This window comes from Psilocybe cubensis, chromosome 10, assembly GCF_017499595.1.
Source record: "Psilocybe cubensis strain MGC-MH-2018 chromosome 10, whole genome shotgun sequence".
In the NCBI taxonomy this organism is placed as follows: domain Eukaryota; kingdom Fungi; phylum Basidiomycota; class Agaricomycetes; order Agaricales; family Agrocybaceae; genus Psilocybe; species Psilocybe cubensis.
In genome coordinates, this window is record NC_063008.1 from 983,479 (window position 1) to 1,003,136 (window position 19,658).

General features: G+C 48.7%; 6 protein-coding genes across 6 annotated transcripts; 1 reads left to right on the forward strand and 5 right to left on the reverse strand.

Annotated features, from left to right (window-relative positions):
* Positions 1–1,789: 1,789 nt before the first annotated feature.
* Positions 1,790–3,598, forward strand: JR316_0010607 (uncharacterized protein; the record flags this gene model as incomplete). The annotated part of the gene is made up of 4 exons (XM_047896273.1): positions 1,790–1,885; positions 1,978–2,066; positions 2,142–2,284; positions 2,661–3,598. 4 exons carry the CDS (start codon positions 1,790–1,792, stop codon positions 3,596–3,598), a joined length of 1,266 nt encoding a protein of 421 aa, XP_047744318.1.
* Positions 3,599–4,950: 1,352 nt separating this feature from the next.
* Positions 4,951–5,744, reverse strand: JR316_0010608 (uncharacterized protein; the record flags this gene model as incomplete). The annotated part of the gene is made up of 2 exons (XM_047896274.1): positions 4,951–5,523; positions 5,661–5,744. 2 exons carry the CDS (start codon positions 5,742–5,744, stop codon positions 4,951–4,953), a joined length of 657 nt encoding a protein of 218 aa, XP_047744319.1.
* A 2,608-nt stretch (positions 5,745–8,352) lies between these two features.
* On the reverse strand, positions 8,353–9,125 carry JR316_0010609 (uncharacterized protein; the record flags this gene model as incomplete). Its single annotated transcript, XM_047896275.1, has 2 exons — positions 8,353–8,952; positions 9,060–9,125. The coding sequence occupies 2 exons, from the start codon at positions 9,123–9,125 to the stop codon at positions 8,353–8,355; spliced, it is 666 nt and encodes a 221-aa protein (XP_047744320.1).
* Positions 9,126–13,104: 3,979 nt separating this feature from the next.
* On the reverse strand, positions 13,105–13,899 carry JR316_0010610 (uncharacterized protein; the record flags this gene model as incomplete). The annotated part of the gene is made up of 2 exons (XM_047896276.1): positions 13,105–13,638; positions 13,846–13,899. The coding sequence occupies 2 exons, from the start codon at positions 13,897–13,899 to the stop codon at positions 13,105–13,107; spliced, it is 588 nt and encodes a 195-aa protein (XP_047744321.1).
* A 493-nt stretch (positions 13,900–14,392) lies between these two features.
* On the reverse strand, positions 14,393–15,088 carry JR316_0010611 (uncharacterized protein; the record flags this gene model as incomplete). The annotated part of the gene is made up of 3 exons (XM_047896277.1): positions 14,393–14,417; positions 14,445–14,464; positions 14,576–15,088. 3 exons carry the CDS (start codon positions 15,086–15,088, stop codon positions 14,393–14,395), a joined length of 558 nt encoding a protein of 185 aa, XP_047744322.1.
* Positions 15,089–16,477: 1,389 nt separating this feature from the next.
* JR316_0010612 (uncharacterized protein) lies at positions 16,478–16,933 on the reverse strand (the record flags this gene model as incomplete). The annotated part of the gene is made up of 2 exons (XM_047896278.1): positions 16,478–16,810; positions 16,886–16,933. The coding sequence occupies 2 exons, from the start codon at positions 16,931–16,933 to the stop codon at positions 16,478–16,480; spliced, it is 381 nt and encodes a 126-aa protein (XP_047744323.1).
* Between the last annotated feature and the right edge of the window lie 2,725 nt (positions 16,934–19,658).

Genomic DNA, 19,658 nt, shown 5'->3' on the forward strand with positions numbered 1-19,658 from the left:
CGCGTGTGCCTGCACATACAAAAAAAAACAGATTGAGTAAGTGGAATTTCGCTTGGAAAAAAGGTGCGTGAACGTGTATCAGTGCACTTACAACCGTAATCCAAGGTCCTTGAGGCCTAGGACTGTACCAATGGCTGGCCGGTAGGAGTCGTGGAGGAAAGGAAGGTTGCCTGCAGGCTGCCACGTGCCGTAACCGTGACTGACGGCGGACCTTGAAATCCCGGAGAAATCGGTGCGACCTTGCTCGCTTAGCAGCTCCTTGGTTCGACCACTTCCAGGCCCAAGGGAACTTCCAGTGACACTAACAGCTCTCAAGGGTTTTTTCTCAGCACCGTATTGTCCATTTTCTCTCAATATCCTCTCTGGAATATCCACTGTCAATATCTATCCAACAAAACATGCTTTGATTCTCGAACCATTTGTAATTTGGAACTTGTGCGTCCGAAAGGCACGACATCCCCTCGCAAACAATAAACCAATCATGCTGGGCTCTGGGTCCCATCTGCTTCCATAGCGCCGTTCTCTAGCCGTTCAAATCACTTCATGATCGAAGCATATGCCACTGTCAGACCTAATCCTGATAATGAACTCTGTGCGAAATGCTCTATTCGGGGGCCTGCATCACCGATCCGGGCCAGGCGAGCAGGCATTGGGGCTCGCGAGATAGCTATCAAGCAGTCCGAGTCGATGTCCGCTAACGGGACTGTGTTCAATAAAGCTAGGCTCCAAAGTTTCATTGACCGTTTTCGAGTTTGTGTGACATGGCGCTTACCCTTGTTATATCCCGGGTCTACTACAGATCATTATAAGTAGCTGAATGACAATGTACGTCATTCTGTCCCCTGTAGAACAAACATTAACTTGATCTCTTCATAGACTTGTGTTGCTACCATTATATAATAGATTTCAACCTTTCCAGAGCAATAAATTAATCATACCACCCACCGGGTATTGGCCATTCACCGAAATCATCCAATCTGCCACCATTCCTATCATATGTACGCTCAGCGATGATATATTTTAACACAAAGCACCTCTAACTCCCCCTCGTCTGTCTACCATGACCCATTCCAACGGTGCACGTCCCTCCAATCCCAATCTTGGAACCAGACCTCTCCCTCAAACCCACACAAAGCTTATTCTTCCACTACTTCAAACAAATTCAAACGTACCAGACATCGGCATACAACATATACATAGCTCAGACGTCACAGTAAATAAGAACGGTCATCACCCAACCGAACACAACCCCGCTGATATCGACCTTATATCAGACGCTCACAGCCCAGAATTACCCTTCCCAGCATCAACGACACCTGCCATACATAGACCTTCCCCGCCCACGCACGTCCTTTTCATCGATTTTTACCTTTCATCTATATTTTTCTCTGGGAATATCCTCTCCGCAACAAAATTCCGTCCCCTCTCCTGATTAACAGCCTGATATCTCATCGAACAGCTCTCCTATCGATCCAACAAATACGGTGCAGTGCTCGATTATCATCACTCATCAACACGGCAGCATACCTCGCAGCAAAGCACGCCAATCCCGTCTACGAATATAGCAACTTCCTCTCTCGCAAATGCCTATAAAAAGCCCTCGTGCCGTCCACATCTATTTGCAGCATTTCTGACTTGATCTTGATGCCCTCCCGAAGCAGTCTGTCCAAATACCCTTTGGGTGGTGGGGAGGGAATGTAAACGTCTATAATACCAGGATACCCACCGTAAGCCTGAACCCCCCCCCTCCTTGACAAGACACCATTTTCATGCACCCTCCCCCTGCAGAATGGCCTTCCCGCAGTTCCCGCCGCTGACGCTCGTTCTCGCCGCCACCGCCGCCTTGCACGGTGCGCTCCTCGTCACCGCGCAGACCACTCACACGGTAAGCACAATACCCACGAAAATGACTCCTGCTGCACGGTGATTCGACGCTAAGCTCTGTTTGGTATTGGTATCGGGATTGGAACTGTTTAGGTGAAAGTCGGCCTCCAGGGAAGCTTCTTCGATCCCGCAACCATATCCGCTGGGTTAAATGACACAATCACATTCATTTTCGCGGGATTGTAAGTGTGTACCTGATCCACGTCTCCCAGCCTCAGTTTAACTTTCCTATTCCTATTCCTTTTTCTTTACCGCAGCTTTCATACTGTTACACAATCGAGCTTTGCCAACCCTTGCTCGCCCCTTCCGGGCGGCTTCAGCAGTGGTCCTGCTGGGACGCAGAATAATGACACGCAGCATCCTATGACATGGGATCTGCACATCACAAATGTCAGCGAACGTAAGTCCCACAGCAACCAAATTTCAGAATTCGCGAACCAGGACGACTAATGATTACCCTCTGGATGTCTTTCTGTCGGTCTTACATAGCCATATGGTTCTTCTGCGAGATGACACAGCCAACATCTCATTGCGCGGTTTCCGGCATGGTTGGGTAAGAAATGTCCACAGTATCTTGGTGAATGCAAAGGAATTCATAGACGGTATATCAGCGTTATCAACCCCCCGAGCATTGCTGCGTACACAAGTTTCAGAGCAGCAGCACAGCAGGTGACAGGAACACCCCAAGTAAGCGCAGACCCCTCCCAACCCTAACCACCCAACCACAACCACAACTACTAACAAACCAAAACCTCCCCAGCCTAACTTCCAAATAGCGCTCACAGGCATAGGCGCCTTTGCCACCCAAACACCCGCAATCCCATCCACGCCCGTCTCCATCCCTCCATCCACCCCAACCCCCTCCGACTCCTCCACCACCTCCTCAACAACAAGCTCCTCCACCACCTCTCCCTCCGACACATCCACCGCCGCCGCCGCCCACTCCTCCTCCTCCTCGCACCTCGGCGCAATCGTCGGAGGCGCCGTAGGCGGCGCCGCCGTCCTCATCCTCGGCCTCATCCTCATCCTCTGGCTCCTGCGCGTCCAAAAATCGCGACGCACGCGTACACCCGGCGCACCGGACTCGCCCACCTCCGACGACGCCAACTTCTTCCGGTACAACCCCGCGCCAGTACGCCGCAGGCCCAGCGAGGCGTTCGCCGAGGCGAAGCAGCTCGAAGCCGCGCGCAGCCTCAGCGCCACGCGCCAGGCAACACCCACGCCCGCCCCCGCGTCCGCCCCGTCGATGTCGATGTCGATGTCGATGTCGCCTAATAGACGCGGCGAGGTCGTGCAGCAGCCGCAGTTCCCCCCGGGTGTGCCGAGGACGTTGATGGTCGAACCGCACATGCTGGACAGGCAGACGTCGTTCGGGTCCACTGCGATGTCCTTCACCGGTAACTCCAGCGCCGGAGCAGCGTCCGTGGACCAGCACCCGCACCCGCACCAGCAGATGCAGCAAACTGCGAACCTGAACATCCATGCGCTTGCGAGCGAGGTCGCTGGGATCCTGCGGCAGCCCGCGAACACAGCACCAGTAGCTGCGCACCCGAACCAGGAGGGCACCCCGCGGAGCATCCGCAAGCTCGCGTCTGACAGTAGCAGATTCGGCGCGGAGAGTATCCATCGCACCGAGAGCCCGCTCAGCCCGCCTGCGTATCGCACCACCGTCGTATCCCAACAAACGCTCCCTGACACACGTCCACATACCTGAAAAACACATCCGGATTTTTTTATTTTTTGATATATATTATACATACATACAGCAATTGCCCTCTTTTTCTGTTTTTTTGACTTTTCCAGTCAGTCGCGCTCACGCTTTTGTGTGTGTGTGTGTGTGTGTTGCTTTTTTCGTTGCGTCTCTCATCTGATCTTGCGCTCATTTACTCTCATTATATTTCTTTATATTCACATCACTTCCCCCTCACGATCCACTCACACTATGTAGTAGTACCACCTCACCTCTCTCTACCCCTCACAAAACAACAGGTAGCAAGTAAGTAACGCCGGCTCAAGTCGCTCGACACAAATATATCACTCCGCAGACGGACATACTTATAGACATGACGGCTGTAATGCAAAACACATTGACCACTATACAGTTCATCAATGTTTGACCCAGTAATAGATGCGAACTCTCCCATACACACAGGTAAAACCTGGTAGAGCCCCAAGGATTTCACAGCGCGCCGACGGAACAGATGCAGGTCTAGACTTCGAGGAAGATGTCAGAAGGCCGGGTATAGCGCTTTTCTATTGCGACATACAGTCCAAGTACCACGGTACTGACGACAGATGCTGTGAGACGTTCTAGCAACAATTACAAGTCAGCGCGAATATGACTTGTGTCCGAGTAATTAAGAGGATCTGCATCGATACCGCCGACGAGATCTTCAGGGGGGTGTTGCGTTGCCGTCGATTAATCCATACCCAGTCATCCACCCAACCACAGCAGCTGAATTTAGAATATCAGCGCACAAGGCAAAGGTCCATATATACCACACTGGGAACATCAATGCCAATTTTAAAAAAATAAACTCCCACCCAAAATTGAAACCACCCCAGCGGCGCTCCTTCAAGCTGAGGCGCAGTCTTTAGCCTGAGGTTCGCCTTATGATCTTCCACGACAAAAGATAAGTGAGATAGACCATAAGTCAAATATACATTACACGATTTGAAGAAACAAGATACAAAAACAACAGATAGCGTTCCAACGGTAGCATGCAGCAGGTGTTTTGGCGGAGTTGCTAGACGAGCCTTCCATCCCATCCAGTCCAGTCCAAAGTAGCAGGTAGAGAAAAGAGAAAATAAAAAAGAAATCTAGCTGTATAGATGTATAATCAGCTATCAAATTAACCATTCGACTTGGAAGGGCACAGAAAATGATAATGACAAGTCGACCAAAAAATCAAGCAAAACACATACCATAGTTCATGATCATCACACCAACGCCCGCTGTCCGCCCTTTCAACGTCCATCCGTCCATCTTTCACCGTCACCATCACCATCACCGTCACCATCACCAGTCACCGTCACCGTTCACCAGTCACACCCCAGCGCCCACGCTCACGTCGACCCGCCAACGAGCTGTCCCACCGCATTCGCATCGGTCCCCGTCCCCACCGCCCCCGCCACAGCCGTCGCCGCCGACTCCGTAGGCCTCCCAATCACACCCCCCTGCGTCGGCGTCGCGCCCTGCGACGGCCCCGGCTGCGGCTGCGGCGCGTTCGGGTCACCCACACCCTGCGACGCGCCCGTCCCCGCACTCGTGCTCGTGCTCGTCCCCGTTGTGCTGGAACTCGAGCCGTCCGAGGAAACCTGCGGCGGCGCCCCACTCCCATTTCCATTCCCACCATCATCCGGCCCAGTCGGCGCAACGACCGCATCGCTCCCATGCTTCTTCTTCGACCCGCCCACGCCCCCGCCCACCGCCGCCGCTATCACCACGACGAGTGCAATGGCGATGATAACGATGCCCTTGCGTGTGCGGTAGAACGGCTGTCGCTGCTGCTGCATTCTGTGGGCGTTGGCGGTTGTGTGCGTGGGGTTGGCGGTGGGTGGAAGGGCGGCTTCGAGGTCGGTCCCTTGCGGTGTGGGCGTGCTCGGTTTTTCGACGAGGAGGTCCGGGTTGTATCCGCTCTGTGTAGAAATTCCATATGGTTCGTGTGTTCAGCTTTCACGACGTAGAAAAGGAAACAGGAGCAAAAAAAAAAACCGAAAGCAAACCAGAAACCAAAACTAAAGAAAAAGCAAAGTAGAAAGAAAGAAAGGCTCACCTGAAGCTGCGCCTTGGTCGCCGCAGGCGCAGACGCCAACAGCGCCGCGTCATATTCCTGCTGATGTCCTCCATTAGACGCCATCGTATGCTTTTCTTTTCTTTCCTTCTCTTCTTTCTATCCCTTTATCACTTTATCTCTGCCCCGTCAAATATCAAGTCTGGTGTGCGATATCAGAACCGGCTCCTGGTCGGATCTAAAAGCCAAAGGTGAGAGCTGAGCGCTGAGCTGCTGAAGAACAGACAACGGACGAGGAGGTAGAGGAAGAGGAAGAGGAAGAAAACACGAAACGCCAGTCAAAGCCCAATCCAATCCAATACGGAGTGGGATCAAAAAGCGAAGCGAATCAAAGGTACGTACAGCCTCACAGGATCAATTCCAAATTCAATTATGTCGCGGGAGGAGCGGGCGGCCACCGCACGCCTGTCCTGTCCATCTGTCCGACCTGCTCGGCGGTATGTATAGTATAGTATAGTATGCGTGGGTGCAGTAAGTAAGTGCACCTTGACAAATTTACAAAACCTATAATTGTATGTCGCGAATCGTGATCATAAATATAAGCTATCGTATCATTCGCATTGGCGTTTCCCGTGTGTTTGATGCAGTACAATATATCACTGTAAGAAGCTTCGTAAGCATCCATCCAGATTCCATGATTCCATCCCAGATGCCCGAAGACAGAATCCGCAAATTAAGCACGACGCACGAAGCACGCGCAGAGCGCTGAGAGTTGAGCGCTTGAATTTCTATAGCGCTAAAGCTTGAAAGCGACCCCGGTATTTATTTCTCTTTAGGAAATCCGTCTCATTCAGCATGTCGTGTAGGTCCTTCTTTTTTGGCCTTGTCACATTCTTTATCATAATTCCCTCCGTCCCGAAATCAGCATTACGCTTCTGAACTAACGGAAACGTATCTCTGCGCTGCTTTCTTATGCGTATTGGTAGTTTTCCATTTTATTCCTCTCGTTCATTCTGCAATCACCATCGTTCATCGCCGTAATGATATCAGAAGCGGGCGCATCCATACAGCCTAACAGCTCTGAACCGAGTATCATACTTTCACCTTCCTCCCTTGTTCCATCCGCACTTAGTACTAGCATGTAGACAATACTATATACAAAACATGCATATATGTATATCTAGCGCCGATAGCCTTTTTCATATAAGCACCAAAAAATCGATATCAATATAACGACCATGATGAAGTTGAACAACGACAAAGGTTAACCCTAAACATATACAACCCCCAAAAACCAAATACGAAGGGAAAAAAAAAAAAGACACTCAAAAAGCCCAACAAAAGACCCAAAAAAAAAAAAGAATTCCCAAGAACCCAAACCCAAAGACCGAAAGCCCCCCAAAGAAACAAAACGAATCGCATAAAACAAAGTCAAATGCCCAAAAGCCCAAAAGCCCCAAAAAGTGTATCTATGTAGAAATAGCAAATACTCCAAATGAAGACAAAAAAAAAGAGACGTATATAAGCACCCAAGCACCCAAAAGAGAAACATCTAAGCCCGTGTAAACCAAAGTGAAAGTGAGAAGTGAAGCCGCAGTAAATCAGTACAACCCATACAAAAGCACAAGACCCAAACGCCAGGTGCTAGCGATCCCCGCATCGCACCGCCCTAGACCCTAATACCGCAATACTCGTCCAAATCAAAATAAAAAAGGGGAAGAACAGTCCTCCTCCCGGTACCGGTACCAGCCCCAGCCCCAGCCCAATCCTGCTCCTAGTCGCTCGCATAAGGTACAGATATAGACATAGATCATGGAAACGGATGTGGAGACAAATATGGATGCGGACAGGGATGCAGATGCGAATGTGGTAGGCAGGTACAAAAGCACTGCACCAGCGAAGTGAATGATCATCGTTATTTGCCGGTCGACACGAAGGCGATGAGGCAGCGAAGTGGATACTCATCATTATCTGCGTCGTGACACCAAAAATTTTCTGAATATCTTGTGTAAGTCCCGTGGATAATGGTCAATGGATATGGATATAGACCGTCGGTTCTCGCAATCTCGCAGGCTCGCAGGCTCGCACCATTCAAAAAGCAGCATCAAGCATCGAAACGCAATAGGGGAGGGGGAGGGGGAGGGAAACAGGGAAGGCGAATGGACGAGGCACTGGTATCAAAAAACACTGGAGAGGGGTAGCATGGAAAACTGGCAAGGGGTGGGGGACACTGCAGAGGGCGGGAAGCGCACCAGGGAGTGGGGACAACGAGAGGGATAGTATATCAAGCATAGGAAGCAGTGATAGGGAGAAGAGTAGCGTAGCGGGTAGAAAATTCGTGTGTGTGCATGTCAGAGTGACGATGGAAGAGGCAAGACTTATCCCGAGACTGGGAGTGAAAGGGAGGAGAGGGAGGGTGGATTCGTGTTTTCGAGAGGATGGATATGTGTGTGATTTGTGTTTTATGATTTATGGATTGTAATTTTGATTTGTGATTTGTAGTTTTTGGTTTTTGACGCCGTGTGAGGGCGTCGGTGTGGGTGCGTGATGGATGGTGACGGTGAACAATGCAATGAAGGCGAAGAAGGGTTGATGTGGCATTAACGGTGAAGGCAAAGGTGACGGTAAAAGTTGGCGTGAAAGGCGGCGTGGGCGTGGCTTGGCACAACAAAACACACGTAGTATAGTATCCGTAGCGTGCAGTGCAGCGTGCGTTAACTAACCTTGTGAGCACCTACGACACAAGCGGCGCCGCATACGCATACCGCAACAGATTCCGTCCCGGGGGATTGGGTATGGACGATGCCAGCAGCACCGTCGTCGCCGTCACAACGGCGTTCAGGCCCTTGATCGGGTTCGCAGTCACAGCGGCCATAACGACCGTATGCGGGATCTCAGGGTTCTCCATCACATCCGTCGTCGACTGCGCTGGCATCATCCCTGAGCTCACACCCGACGACGACGAAGACATAGTCGTATGCACACTCCCCGGATTCCTCGCCGGCTCATCATTACTCTTATTCCCCAGCACCCCGCCCACAATCCCGCCCACAACAGCAAGAAGCGCGACGACACCAAGCACATAGCCCCATTTCGTGCGCCAGAACGCGGGGAGCTGCGAAGTCACGACGAGGCGCTGGGAACTCGCCATCGGGAGCTCGGCGTCGTGGTCGTGGTCATGGTTGGGGGAAGAGCCTGCCCGTGGGGCGCCAGAGGCGATGGATCGTCGGGTGCGCGCGGGTGCTAGCGCGGGGGTGGGCGGGGACGTGGACGGGGGGTCCCGGTCTGTGCGCGCGTGCGCATTCGCATTCGAATCGCGATCGCTCAAGTCTGCCTGGGATAGACGCGTGATGAGTATACTGTCACCCAAATATAAAGCACACAAAATCCCTCCTCCGCACAGCGACAATGAGAGAAAAGCGAGCGAAGAACGGTGCGTACCTCGATATCTATGTACTCCGACGAGACCCCGTTGGCCTGGTGGGCCTGGGGCGCGGGGAGGGGCATCTCTCGCCCTTCCTTGATCCTTCCTTCCTCAGGCGGAGGGGATTTCAGATCCCAGACGATGACGGTGGTAGCAGACAAAGGGCTGAAGCAAGTTGAAACGGGCACACTGCGGCGTTGTCAGCTGCTTGGACCAGTTGTCTCTGAATCTAGACCCCTTGATTGCTCGTCGTCTCTCTTTCAACAGCAATGCTAGCACCGTCAAAGGTCAACAAGCAGCACAGGACAACACAAACGGACAGAACACAGCTCACCTCGACCCTACACACCCAACGCGTTAGTCTTCGTCGCCGTCGCAGGAAACCAGAACCAATTGCAAGAACCAACAAACCCGAATCGAGCCAACGCAACCCTGTCGAATTAAATTGACACTCAGCAAAAAACTCAGAACATGTCTAGCAGTCTTCCCGGTCCATGCTCGGTCCCTGTTCTGTCCTCTTCAGTCGTTCCATCTACCCCCCTGCTTCTTCTTAGTGAACCCGAAACAGGTCCAGGGCAGATATGTACCTATATACATACGTGCGAGTGTAGGCGAGCGTGTCCTTTGATTGGTAACCCGTTAACCCCCTTCAACCTACGCACCGTCGAATTACAGACGACACCTACGGCATTTGAATTTTCAAGTCTCCAATTGCAGCAATAAAAATAATAAATATCCTAAGAACATTCGCAAACGGACGTGATCATGATGTCTCTTCATGATGAAGAAGGGAGAAGGGATGAAGTCTGAGAGGCCCGACAGGAGGACTAAGTTGAGATTCTAGGAACAGAATGACAACATCAACATCAACATCAACCTCAACTTAACATATCACATCACCACATCTCGACTCGACCTATAACAACCATGATCTATACAATCGACCATACGATCCCTCCCTCCCGCTACAGCTTCAACACCTCGCAGTCAAAATATTAATAACAATACAGCTTACCTTACATTCCCTATCATATCTATACCACAAGTTCACAGCATCCTATCATCACCTAGAAATGGTATCAAAAACGCCTCAAAGCCCTCAAAGCCACAAGCCTTCCTCGTCTTTACCTGTCGTCAATGCAGCTCGAGGATTTCTTCAAATATCATACCTTACCTCGATCGATCTAGAATTTGGATCCCACATTGATCACGAAAATGATAAATGAACAACTTACGAAAGGTTCGAAGTCCTTCAAAGTTTAGTCACCAAATTTCAAGCTTCGCCACGCCGTTCACAGCTCATGATCACATCTCACTTACCCAGATAATCATAACTTGCATCGTCTATCACCTTATTTATTTATTACTATCAACGCGCCTCATGGGGAGAACAAGAACGAGCTGCAAAGGCCACTTTTGAGCTTTCAAGTTTTTCGATTTTCAATTTTCAGCTTTCAGTTTGAAGGCTAGACTGGCATTCGATACCCACACTGTCATTCGAGACGACTTCCATATTCAACATAACCCTAATAACCATAGCCATGGGACATCGGGGACGCGGACATTGACGTTGACGTGGGTATGTAATCCAAAAACCGCACGCGATGTCTTGTCATCTGCTCTTCATCTACGTCAGACACAACGCTCACAAAAACCAGTGATAACTATAGTCAAATCCCAACAACAACAATAATAATGTTAAACACAAGTTGATGACAGTGGGCCCGGCTAGCTCAGGAGTAGGACTCACACCACTCCAAGTTTCCGACACCTCAAGGCCACATTCGACTCCCTAGGTCCGAGTCTCGTCAGTATTCTCAGCATTCAATTAAAGGGCGGAAGAGGATCAGTGATGTCCTCTGACCTATGCTATTTTCAAGGATCACTAGCCAGAGCGCGCGCAGAGCCGCTGCGCAGCGCAGGCAGGTATCCATACACATACATGCCACACTCCGCTTTTGATATCCAGAACAAGAAAGCATCAGGAAAGCAGACAGTACAAGCAACAGTCACACATTAAGAGAGACAAACAGAGTACCACGGTTCACAGTGTGAAGCAAGAAATTCGACTTCAGAGCGAGGAAAGAAGAGGAGAGGAGAGAGGAGGAAACATAGACCTCCCTACCCCCTACCCCCGATTCCCCAACACTTAGGCTCTCCTCTTGAGTGGACAAAGAGCAGAGAAGAGAAGAGAAGAACAAAAATTGCAACTCAAAGACTGAGAGTTCACAGTTCATAGGTATGCGCATAGCAGAAGAACGTGAAGCCGTGTCCGCGTCCCCAGGTTCGTCCCAGGCCCTAGCACTACACCCTTCCACTCGGATAGAGTGACCACTGCACTGCATTCAGGGACGTATACCAGACATCACACTCGCACTCGCACTCGCAGACCGCAACAAGTCAGACAAGGGAAATTTCCTAGCGTCTTTCCCAGAATAAGCACGAATGCGAATGCGATGTGAATGCAAATGCACATGTACGGATACAGATATATGCGCCAAGCACAAGGGGTTAACAACGCACGGACCCGATTTCGATTTTGCTATTTGATTTGATTTCACCTCGGGACAATTTCACCATCCGCAACGTGTCGGCCAGCTCCCAAACAAAGAACACTGCCAGAGGAGTTGATAGATACCAGATACACGGATAGATTCACTGCAGCAGACAGGCGCAGACAGGCGCCCGCTAACATGGCATCCAGGAACCACCTTTCATCGAAATTGCCACCCATCAAGCCGATGACACCAAGGACAAACCCAGAGCTCCAAATCAATCCCAATCCCAGTGCTCCAGCACAGTCAGTCCTTCATCAAACCGCATATACTCACATATAATGATACAGACGGAAAGTGGCATCTGAGTACAGTTTTTGTGGGTCTTTTGGGCTCTCGCGGTCTTTTTGTTTTTTGTATTCCGTTTTTTTTTGGGCTGTATATGTCTAAGGTTAACATTTTTTTTGTTTATCGTAGGAGTGGAGGGAACAAGAGAGAAAATGAAAAGTATGGTACTCGAATTATTAGGCCATATTAGTGTGAGAGCCTCGCCCGCTTCTAATACCATTACGACGATGAACTATGCTAATTGCACAATGAACGAGAGGAATAAAATGGAAACTACCAATACACATTATTTCAAGCGACGTATTGCACTCACACACATATAAAGGCGCCAAAGAGGCCTTGAATAAAAAGCGGATTGTTTTTTGCTTTATTCTCTTCTTGGCTTTGTTATCTATGCTTTGTGTCACTTGCGCTCTTTGCTTTATATTTCTTTTGCGAAGAAACGGGGACGCAAACAGCCTCACCGTTGGCCCAGTTCACCAAAACACGTTTACTAACACAGTTAAATCGGTTGGCGGTTCGAGTTAAAGTTCGTGAATGAGTCGGATGACATATGCAACGGAAGAGTAGCGTCGTAGTTTTAATGATCATAGAATGGATGAACAAACATAAGAGGAGGTAGGATGAGGCTGGCAACTTTGTTTGTATCTAATGCTGTCATGCTTCACGTAACAGCAAGGACAAATACAGCGCCGAGCTGATCACATCACGGCATCACGGCAATAAGCGTTCCAGAGGAACTTGGACCCGACGCCGCAACTCGTGCGCCTGACACGTCGTAAGTTGCAAAAAACGCCTAACACCAACGCTCCACCAAAAAAAAAAAAAAAGTTGCAAAAAACGACCACACAGTTCTTCCAAGATGCTACTTTACAAATTTGAAAACGAATCAGACTCTATACCTTCCAAAAGTTACATCAGCGGCGTTGGTACTGGTATACTTTACCCAAGGCCACTCGAAACAGTCTCGCGCTCAGTATTCTCAGAGCACCGGGCAGACATACCATGCACACAGAGACCCGGTATATTTACGCCCCTAACACTCTGCAATCAAATGACGTTGTTGTAGCTTGAAAACCTGTACACAACAATGGAAAAACATGGACAAATTATAAACTGATTCTCGGATTGAGTTGAAAAAAAGAAGTTTGAAGCCAAAATACATTCGTTAATCTGGCATTGGCACAACTTCCCATCCAACTCCAAACCCCCGTTTGCCCTACAAACTTTTCAATGGCGCATTCAGAGAATTTAACAATGGCTCTTTCCACGGCTGTGCACGTTCCCAATTGACAATCTCCTTCGGGAACCCCATTGGGCAAACGTTTCCTGCCCCAGAAGGACGGTCAATGACAATCACAAAAAAACCGCCCATATTTCCGGACCGTCTCGAGTCCTCGTCAAACAACTTCATCTGTAGCTTCAATTCATGTCTCTGCTCCGGTGGAAATCCGTCAACACTTTCAACCCTTGCTTCAAAGGCCAAGAAGAGCTTGCTAGACTTCGAATTCCCTTCTTCATCTACAACGGGGATCACGTCAATGGCGAGGATATCGCGCAGCCGTCGGTCAGGGTCGTTTGCCAAATCCAGCGCTTGGATCCCGTATTTGAGTAATGAGGGCCGGTGCCTCGCGCAAAAGGTGCTCAGCTTCTTCATCACATCCTGTGCATCCGGGTGTTGTTTGCTATTCTCCACGTTGATCCTGCATGCAATCTTGTGAGTCGGCCACGCTGCCTTTTGGCACTCTTTGCTCTAAGAGGGATGTGCAGATGGCTTGAGTAAAGCATCCATTACAAGCTAGCGTATACTGACACAGTACCAGGCGCGTTTACAACCCCCACAGTTAGAGAGGATGACTCCGGGTTCCTGACGCGACTTATAGCACCATTGACATTGGGAGAGATCCTTCCGAGTGACGTTAGGGAATTGTGATGTCCCCTGACCACTCGTTGGACAAACCAGTCGTTGTTGGTCGGTTTGAGTATGGGATTCTTGAACCCCGATTTGATTCATGGTGGTGGTTAGAAACTGAGTTTCAGAGTCGGTGCCAGATCTAGCCCGCATAATACCGGAAGGCCAATAGTCAGATACAAGGCACAACCGGTACAACTGGGCAATTATGACGTAGTCTTAGCCTGTTTGAGTCCTTTTGCATCAGCCTCGCCAAAACTGCCTTTTAATATGTTCAAAATCTAATACCATATTTGCAAGGAAAACTTGGATATGAGAAAAACTGATCGAGTGATATCTGCACGCTATCTTCTTTAACCTGAGAAGCGAAAATACTACAAAGCTCACACTTGTAATGTTTCAGATATTTCATCATGTCCCAAAGCGCATTTGCCATTCCGACTGACCGACCGCCAGGTTGTGACGGTCTGCAAATCGTAGGTAGTCTGACCACCGAAGTGGAAATCCAAGCGCTCTGTATGACACTTCCAGGCACATAGAGGTGGGAATGCACTGAATCGCCTTTGAATCGTTGAAGCAACTCCGATACGACAGATCAGTGTTTGATTTCTGCCCCGAAGCTAACAACAACAACAACAACAACTCACTCATTTTGCCAGTAATCGATCTTGAGACTTATACACATCAACAACAAAATGAATACATTGTACAAGGATTTGCAATCTGAGTAGAAAGAAGTTTAAACATAAACATACACTCGCTATTCTGGCATAGGTACTGCTTCACATGCAATTTTAAATCCCCGTTGTTTTTTCTCAAGTCGTGTCAATGGCGCATTCAGGGCGTCTAACAAGGGCTCTTTCCACGGTAGCCCACGTTCCCACTTCAGAATATCCTTTGGGAACCCCATTGGGCAAACGTTCGCCACCCCAGAAAGACGATCAAAGACCATCACTAAGAAACCGCCCATACCTCCAGTCCGTCTCTGGTCTTCTTCAAACAACTTCATCTGTAGCTTCATTTCATCTCTCCGCTCCGGTGGAAATGATTCAATACTTTTAACCCTCGCTTCAAATGCATGAAAGAGCCTGCTGGACTTCGAATTCCCTTCTTCGTCTACAACGGGGATCACGTCAATGACGAGGATATCGCGCAGCCGCCTCTCAGGGTCGTTGGCTAAATCCAGCGCTTGAATACCGTGCTTGAAGAAGGAGGGCCGGTGTCTCGCGCAGAAGGTACTCAGCTTCTTCCACACATCCTGTGCATTTGGAAGTCGTTTACTCGCCTCCATGTTGACCCTGCACCTAATCTTGTGGGTTGGCCACGCCGCTTTTTGGCACGCTTTGCTCTAAGTGGGATGTGCAGATAACTTGAGTGCCACGTCTGTTACTAGCCAGCATGTACTCACACAGAACCTTGCCCGTTGACAACCCGCACATCTAGACAAGGTGATGCCGGGTTCTTGAGCTGACTTGTAGCACCATTGACACTGAGTGAGGTCCTTTCGAGTGACGTGAGGGAATTGTGATGCCTCTTGGCCACTCGCAGGACGTGTCAATGTTGGTTGGTTGGTTTGAGTGCAGTATTTGTCGACCTCAAATTGGCTCATGGTGGTGGTTAGAGACTGAGCATAACCAGCGCCAAATTTCATATCTATATAAGGAGGAGACACGGTGGCACGTCCTTGGCAGTATGGCCATTGACATAGCTTGTTTGTGTCCTGTTGATGGCCTGAAAGGGCCTGAATCTTGAGTTGAACATCATTTATGCGCTTTGATATGTCCAAAGGGCTGTCGATATTTTTGCAAGCTAGATCCAATGCTCACCTCTAATGTCCAGGGCATCGTCCCTTTGGTTTACCAAACATATCCGGATCCCTGATCAATACTGGGGGGGAGGCTAGAAAGCACAATTTCCATCTAACAAGTAAATCTTCGGAATGGTGAATAAGATTATTAGTAGTTCTTGAGGGAATTCTGAGGAAAGGGCTTTACAAAGGGGATCAAGCAAGGTCGAAGGGAGGTGCGTCTTTCAAGTTGTTCAGATCCTTCAGATGAACACGGCTGATCGTATCACGGCACTGAGTCGGCAAGCGGACATATCCGACTATAAGTACAACTTTAAGAAGAGTCGTTGGCAAGAACTTGCAAGAAGGGTGTATGTATTATAGAAGTGCATTTTTTATCAGCCAATCTTTTAACTTTAATAGTACTGCTCTACTGAAATTGGGGTATGATCCCCCAAAGCTGCAACCGGACGACTATCTCGTGCCGACCAACCGATAACGCTCGCGGCTCCACCACAAAAAAAAATCTTATGAGAATTATAGTAACCTTGACTTTTGCTGCTAAAGTAAAAAAAATCTATTAGCAAGGCCTGAACCTGAAGGCGACCCACGGTGATGCAGTAATATATTCATGTTTGGTGATGAATATTAGCATAGTTCGATTCTTAATGTGAATTAAAATCAACCATTGAATACCATGCCATAGTTCAACTTGGTAATCAACGGTTCTCTCCAATCGTCCATATCAAGGCCTGGAGGGGTCGAAGGAAGAGCGTGAGTGAACGCAATTGGCCAGGTTATGGATATCATGCTCTCAACGTCTGTCGTTATGACCACCATTCCGCACAGTTGCTTATCTCGCTTCACTTCAGCCTTCAGCTTCTCCAACTCCAGTCAAAATCCCAATTCATGTGCTCCTCCGAGCTCGTCCATACGTCGGGGCTTTGCGTCAATCGCAAGGAATGCCTTTTCTGGGCGCAGCAACGATGCTCCAGGCGATGGACGGACTAAAATGTGAAACACCTCGTTCTCCCATCTTTCGATGTTTCGATGCAAATCGAGACCCAGTATGCCGTAGCACATCATTAGCGGGCGTTGCTTCATGCAGTATGCACGTAGCATGTTGTGACGATCGTTGATAGAAGAGGTGGCCACAGATTTAAGGCCACGGATGCCTTGGCATGTTGGCTTGTGACGTGGCCATGCTGCCTTTTGACACTCTTTGCTCTGCGTTCAGAAGTCAGTGAAGTGAGTATGATATATTGTCCATAAGATAGTCAAACACTGAATAACGACGTACACAGTAATACGATGCTTGACAGCCTCCGCATTTGAAGAGAGTGACCCCATCATTTGTAGATTTCCAACAACCCTGACATTGCACGAGGTTTTTTCGAAGTCTTTTGTCTTCTCCAGGCATATCTTCACACGAAATAGCAAGCGAGAAAGGCAAGTTGTTGGAGACAGTAGGAACCTAAAATTTGCACAATCACGTGCACTTTTTGACTTCGACAAAAACTCAACGGGTATAAGACCGGCCGATGACATAGTGAAGAAATTTCATGAGAGCATTGCTTTTATGGTGTACCGAATACATATCTCTGAATATGATAAATAACTTGAATAATATTTATAAACCTCATGGGAAGACTCGCACATGTAAAATTCATTGAAGTCATGAAATTCATCCGAACTTGGCATCAGCCTTTCCCGCGGGTGGACAACGCAGATCAGTGTGGGCGCCTAAGTGAAAAAAGCCCCAGCATTTACACAAGAGTGCGCTAGGAACTTGAGTCTTTCTTCAGCTAGTACTCCTCTTGAGGCGTCTCCCAGAAAACACCTTATCGAAGCGGTCCCAGATCCCATTCCAAAAATCCCAGAACCGCATAGGCTCATCGTTAGTGATGAAGAACACCTCTCCCGCAACGAGAGAACGTGCATAGGAATTGAGGCGGTCAGCAGCCAGAACATGTGCATCAGCGACATTCGCGACGTATGTCCGGTCGACCAAGTTAGTGTTGTGGCCATTTTGCGTTCTCCATTGACCAGTGTTGTAGTTTCATATAGATGATAGTGATTGTTGGTTGAACATGATTGTGCGGACCCGTGAACCCCATTTATATTCTTCATTTTGACGTGTGTATGCAATCATAGCCGGACAAATCAACACGAGCTCACAAAATAGTAAAAGGGTTGCGGTCTGAAGAATTCTTTCATTTGATTAAGCAGACTAGGAGGACAAGACGCCATGTCGGTAAAATCGGTTATTACGACACCTAGATGATTTCAAAACACTCAAAATATTACAAAGCAAGACAACATCATGTACCATCGACTCCCCGAATTTGAAGACCTGAAACAACCTGATCGTCCTTCTTCTCTCAAGGTCAAAGGAACACAAAGTTTGGTCATCGAATCCACAACCATGCCATCAGCGCAACTGGCATCAAAGGCCTCCAATACAGCACGCGACCAAGAATCGTAATTTGTAGGGTTCCGAGATAGGCTTGCCTGCTCGGCATGCAGGAATTCGCCTGTGGCCGTTTTGCTGGTGGCAGCCCTGTTACAGACACGTGGAATATGAATTCCATTAATGTGCCTCCCCACAACGTTTTTGGTGGCTGTCAGAGGGCAATTGCTATCCGACGGAAGTGACACCCTCCAGGATGGAAAGCTCTGCTTCAATGTTCGCTGAAGTCTTTTTATTGGACGATCGATATCATCGGTGTACCATGCCTTGGATGACGATGAGTTTCCTGTAGGCAGTTAAACTTAGTCACGACCCAACAAGCAGGATCTAAACTCACCGATTCCTGAAGAGAGGAAAATATGATCGGAGGGACACTTCAAAGATCCCTTTCCATGAAGTTGCAGAAAGCTGCAAGAAGATGGGGAGCATCCTGATTTTCGATGTTGCCATTGGTAGATAGCTACACTTGCATCAAAAAAAGGTTCTTCCTGATAAATTTAGTTCAATTTTAATTTAAGAAAAGAGAAAAGCGATAATCACGTCATTATGTGCAGGGTCCGTTCGATAGTAATCCTGGGTGGGCGAAACAGGGAGAATGCAATTTGAATTGTCTAGATAGGCAGTACGAGTCCGACCGGTCACAAGAAGACTTCTGGATCCTGTCGATTCGAAAATATGTGCTGCTTGCTGCACAGTACCCAGATCATAACCTGGATGAGGGGCGGATATATGAAGATCTCTTGACGTCCGTGAGCGAGATGATGGAACAATCATGAAACCCCAGCCCTTGAGGTATGTTCCGCACCGGGACGTTACTTCATACAGTACACAAAAGTTCCCAAAAGGCTCAATAGCATACAATCCTTGGAGAGAATGGGGGACTGATGTCGTTGAACAATCCCCGTCAACCGAGAGCAGCGATGCCACAGCAAGTCCCCAATCTCTTCGTTGATTTGCAACAGGCTGAGCCAAATTATACGTCGCAGCATCATAGAAAGCGTGAGGAACGGTAAAGGTGTCTAAACATGAAACCAGTGCGGTGAGAGTTGGCGATGTATGTAAACATGAACGTGGAGAAAGGTTGAGATTTGTTTGTAAGCCTGTTATCTTCAGAAAGGTGTAAAACACAGGCTGCAGTAGGTTGACCCAAAAGGCTAGTATGGTTTGCATAGTATATGTTTGTGGGCCTCGATCTTGTTATGCACGACGTTACCATAAACCTTAGACGTCAAGGTGGAGTTTCCAATACCCCATGGCTCGAGCCTGATACCCAATTTTTTCCACCACGACTCCGCTTTGCGAACCCGCAATTCGAACGGGTTATACGATTATTTAGTCGAGTGATCTTGTGATTATCGATGTACAGGAGGATCAATGTTGATGCAATGTCGATGTTTGAGGAAAAGACAAGATATTTGAAGGTAAAAGAATGTCACCCTGAGTACCGGTTATCGAACACGTCAACCCTATCCTAAGGCACGTGATTCAGGAAAAATAGTTTCGCGCTTTGGAAACGCGAAAGGGAAGTATGGGCTTGACGATCCTTCCGAGTTATACACACAAATATATATATTTAAGACAACATCGCATCTAAATGAGCTACTA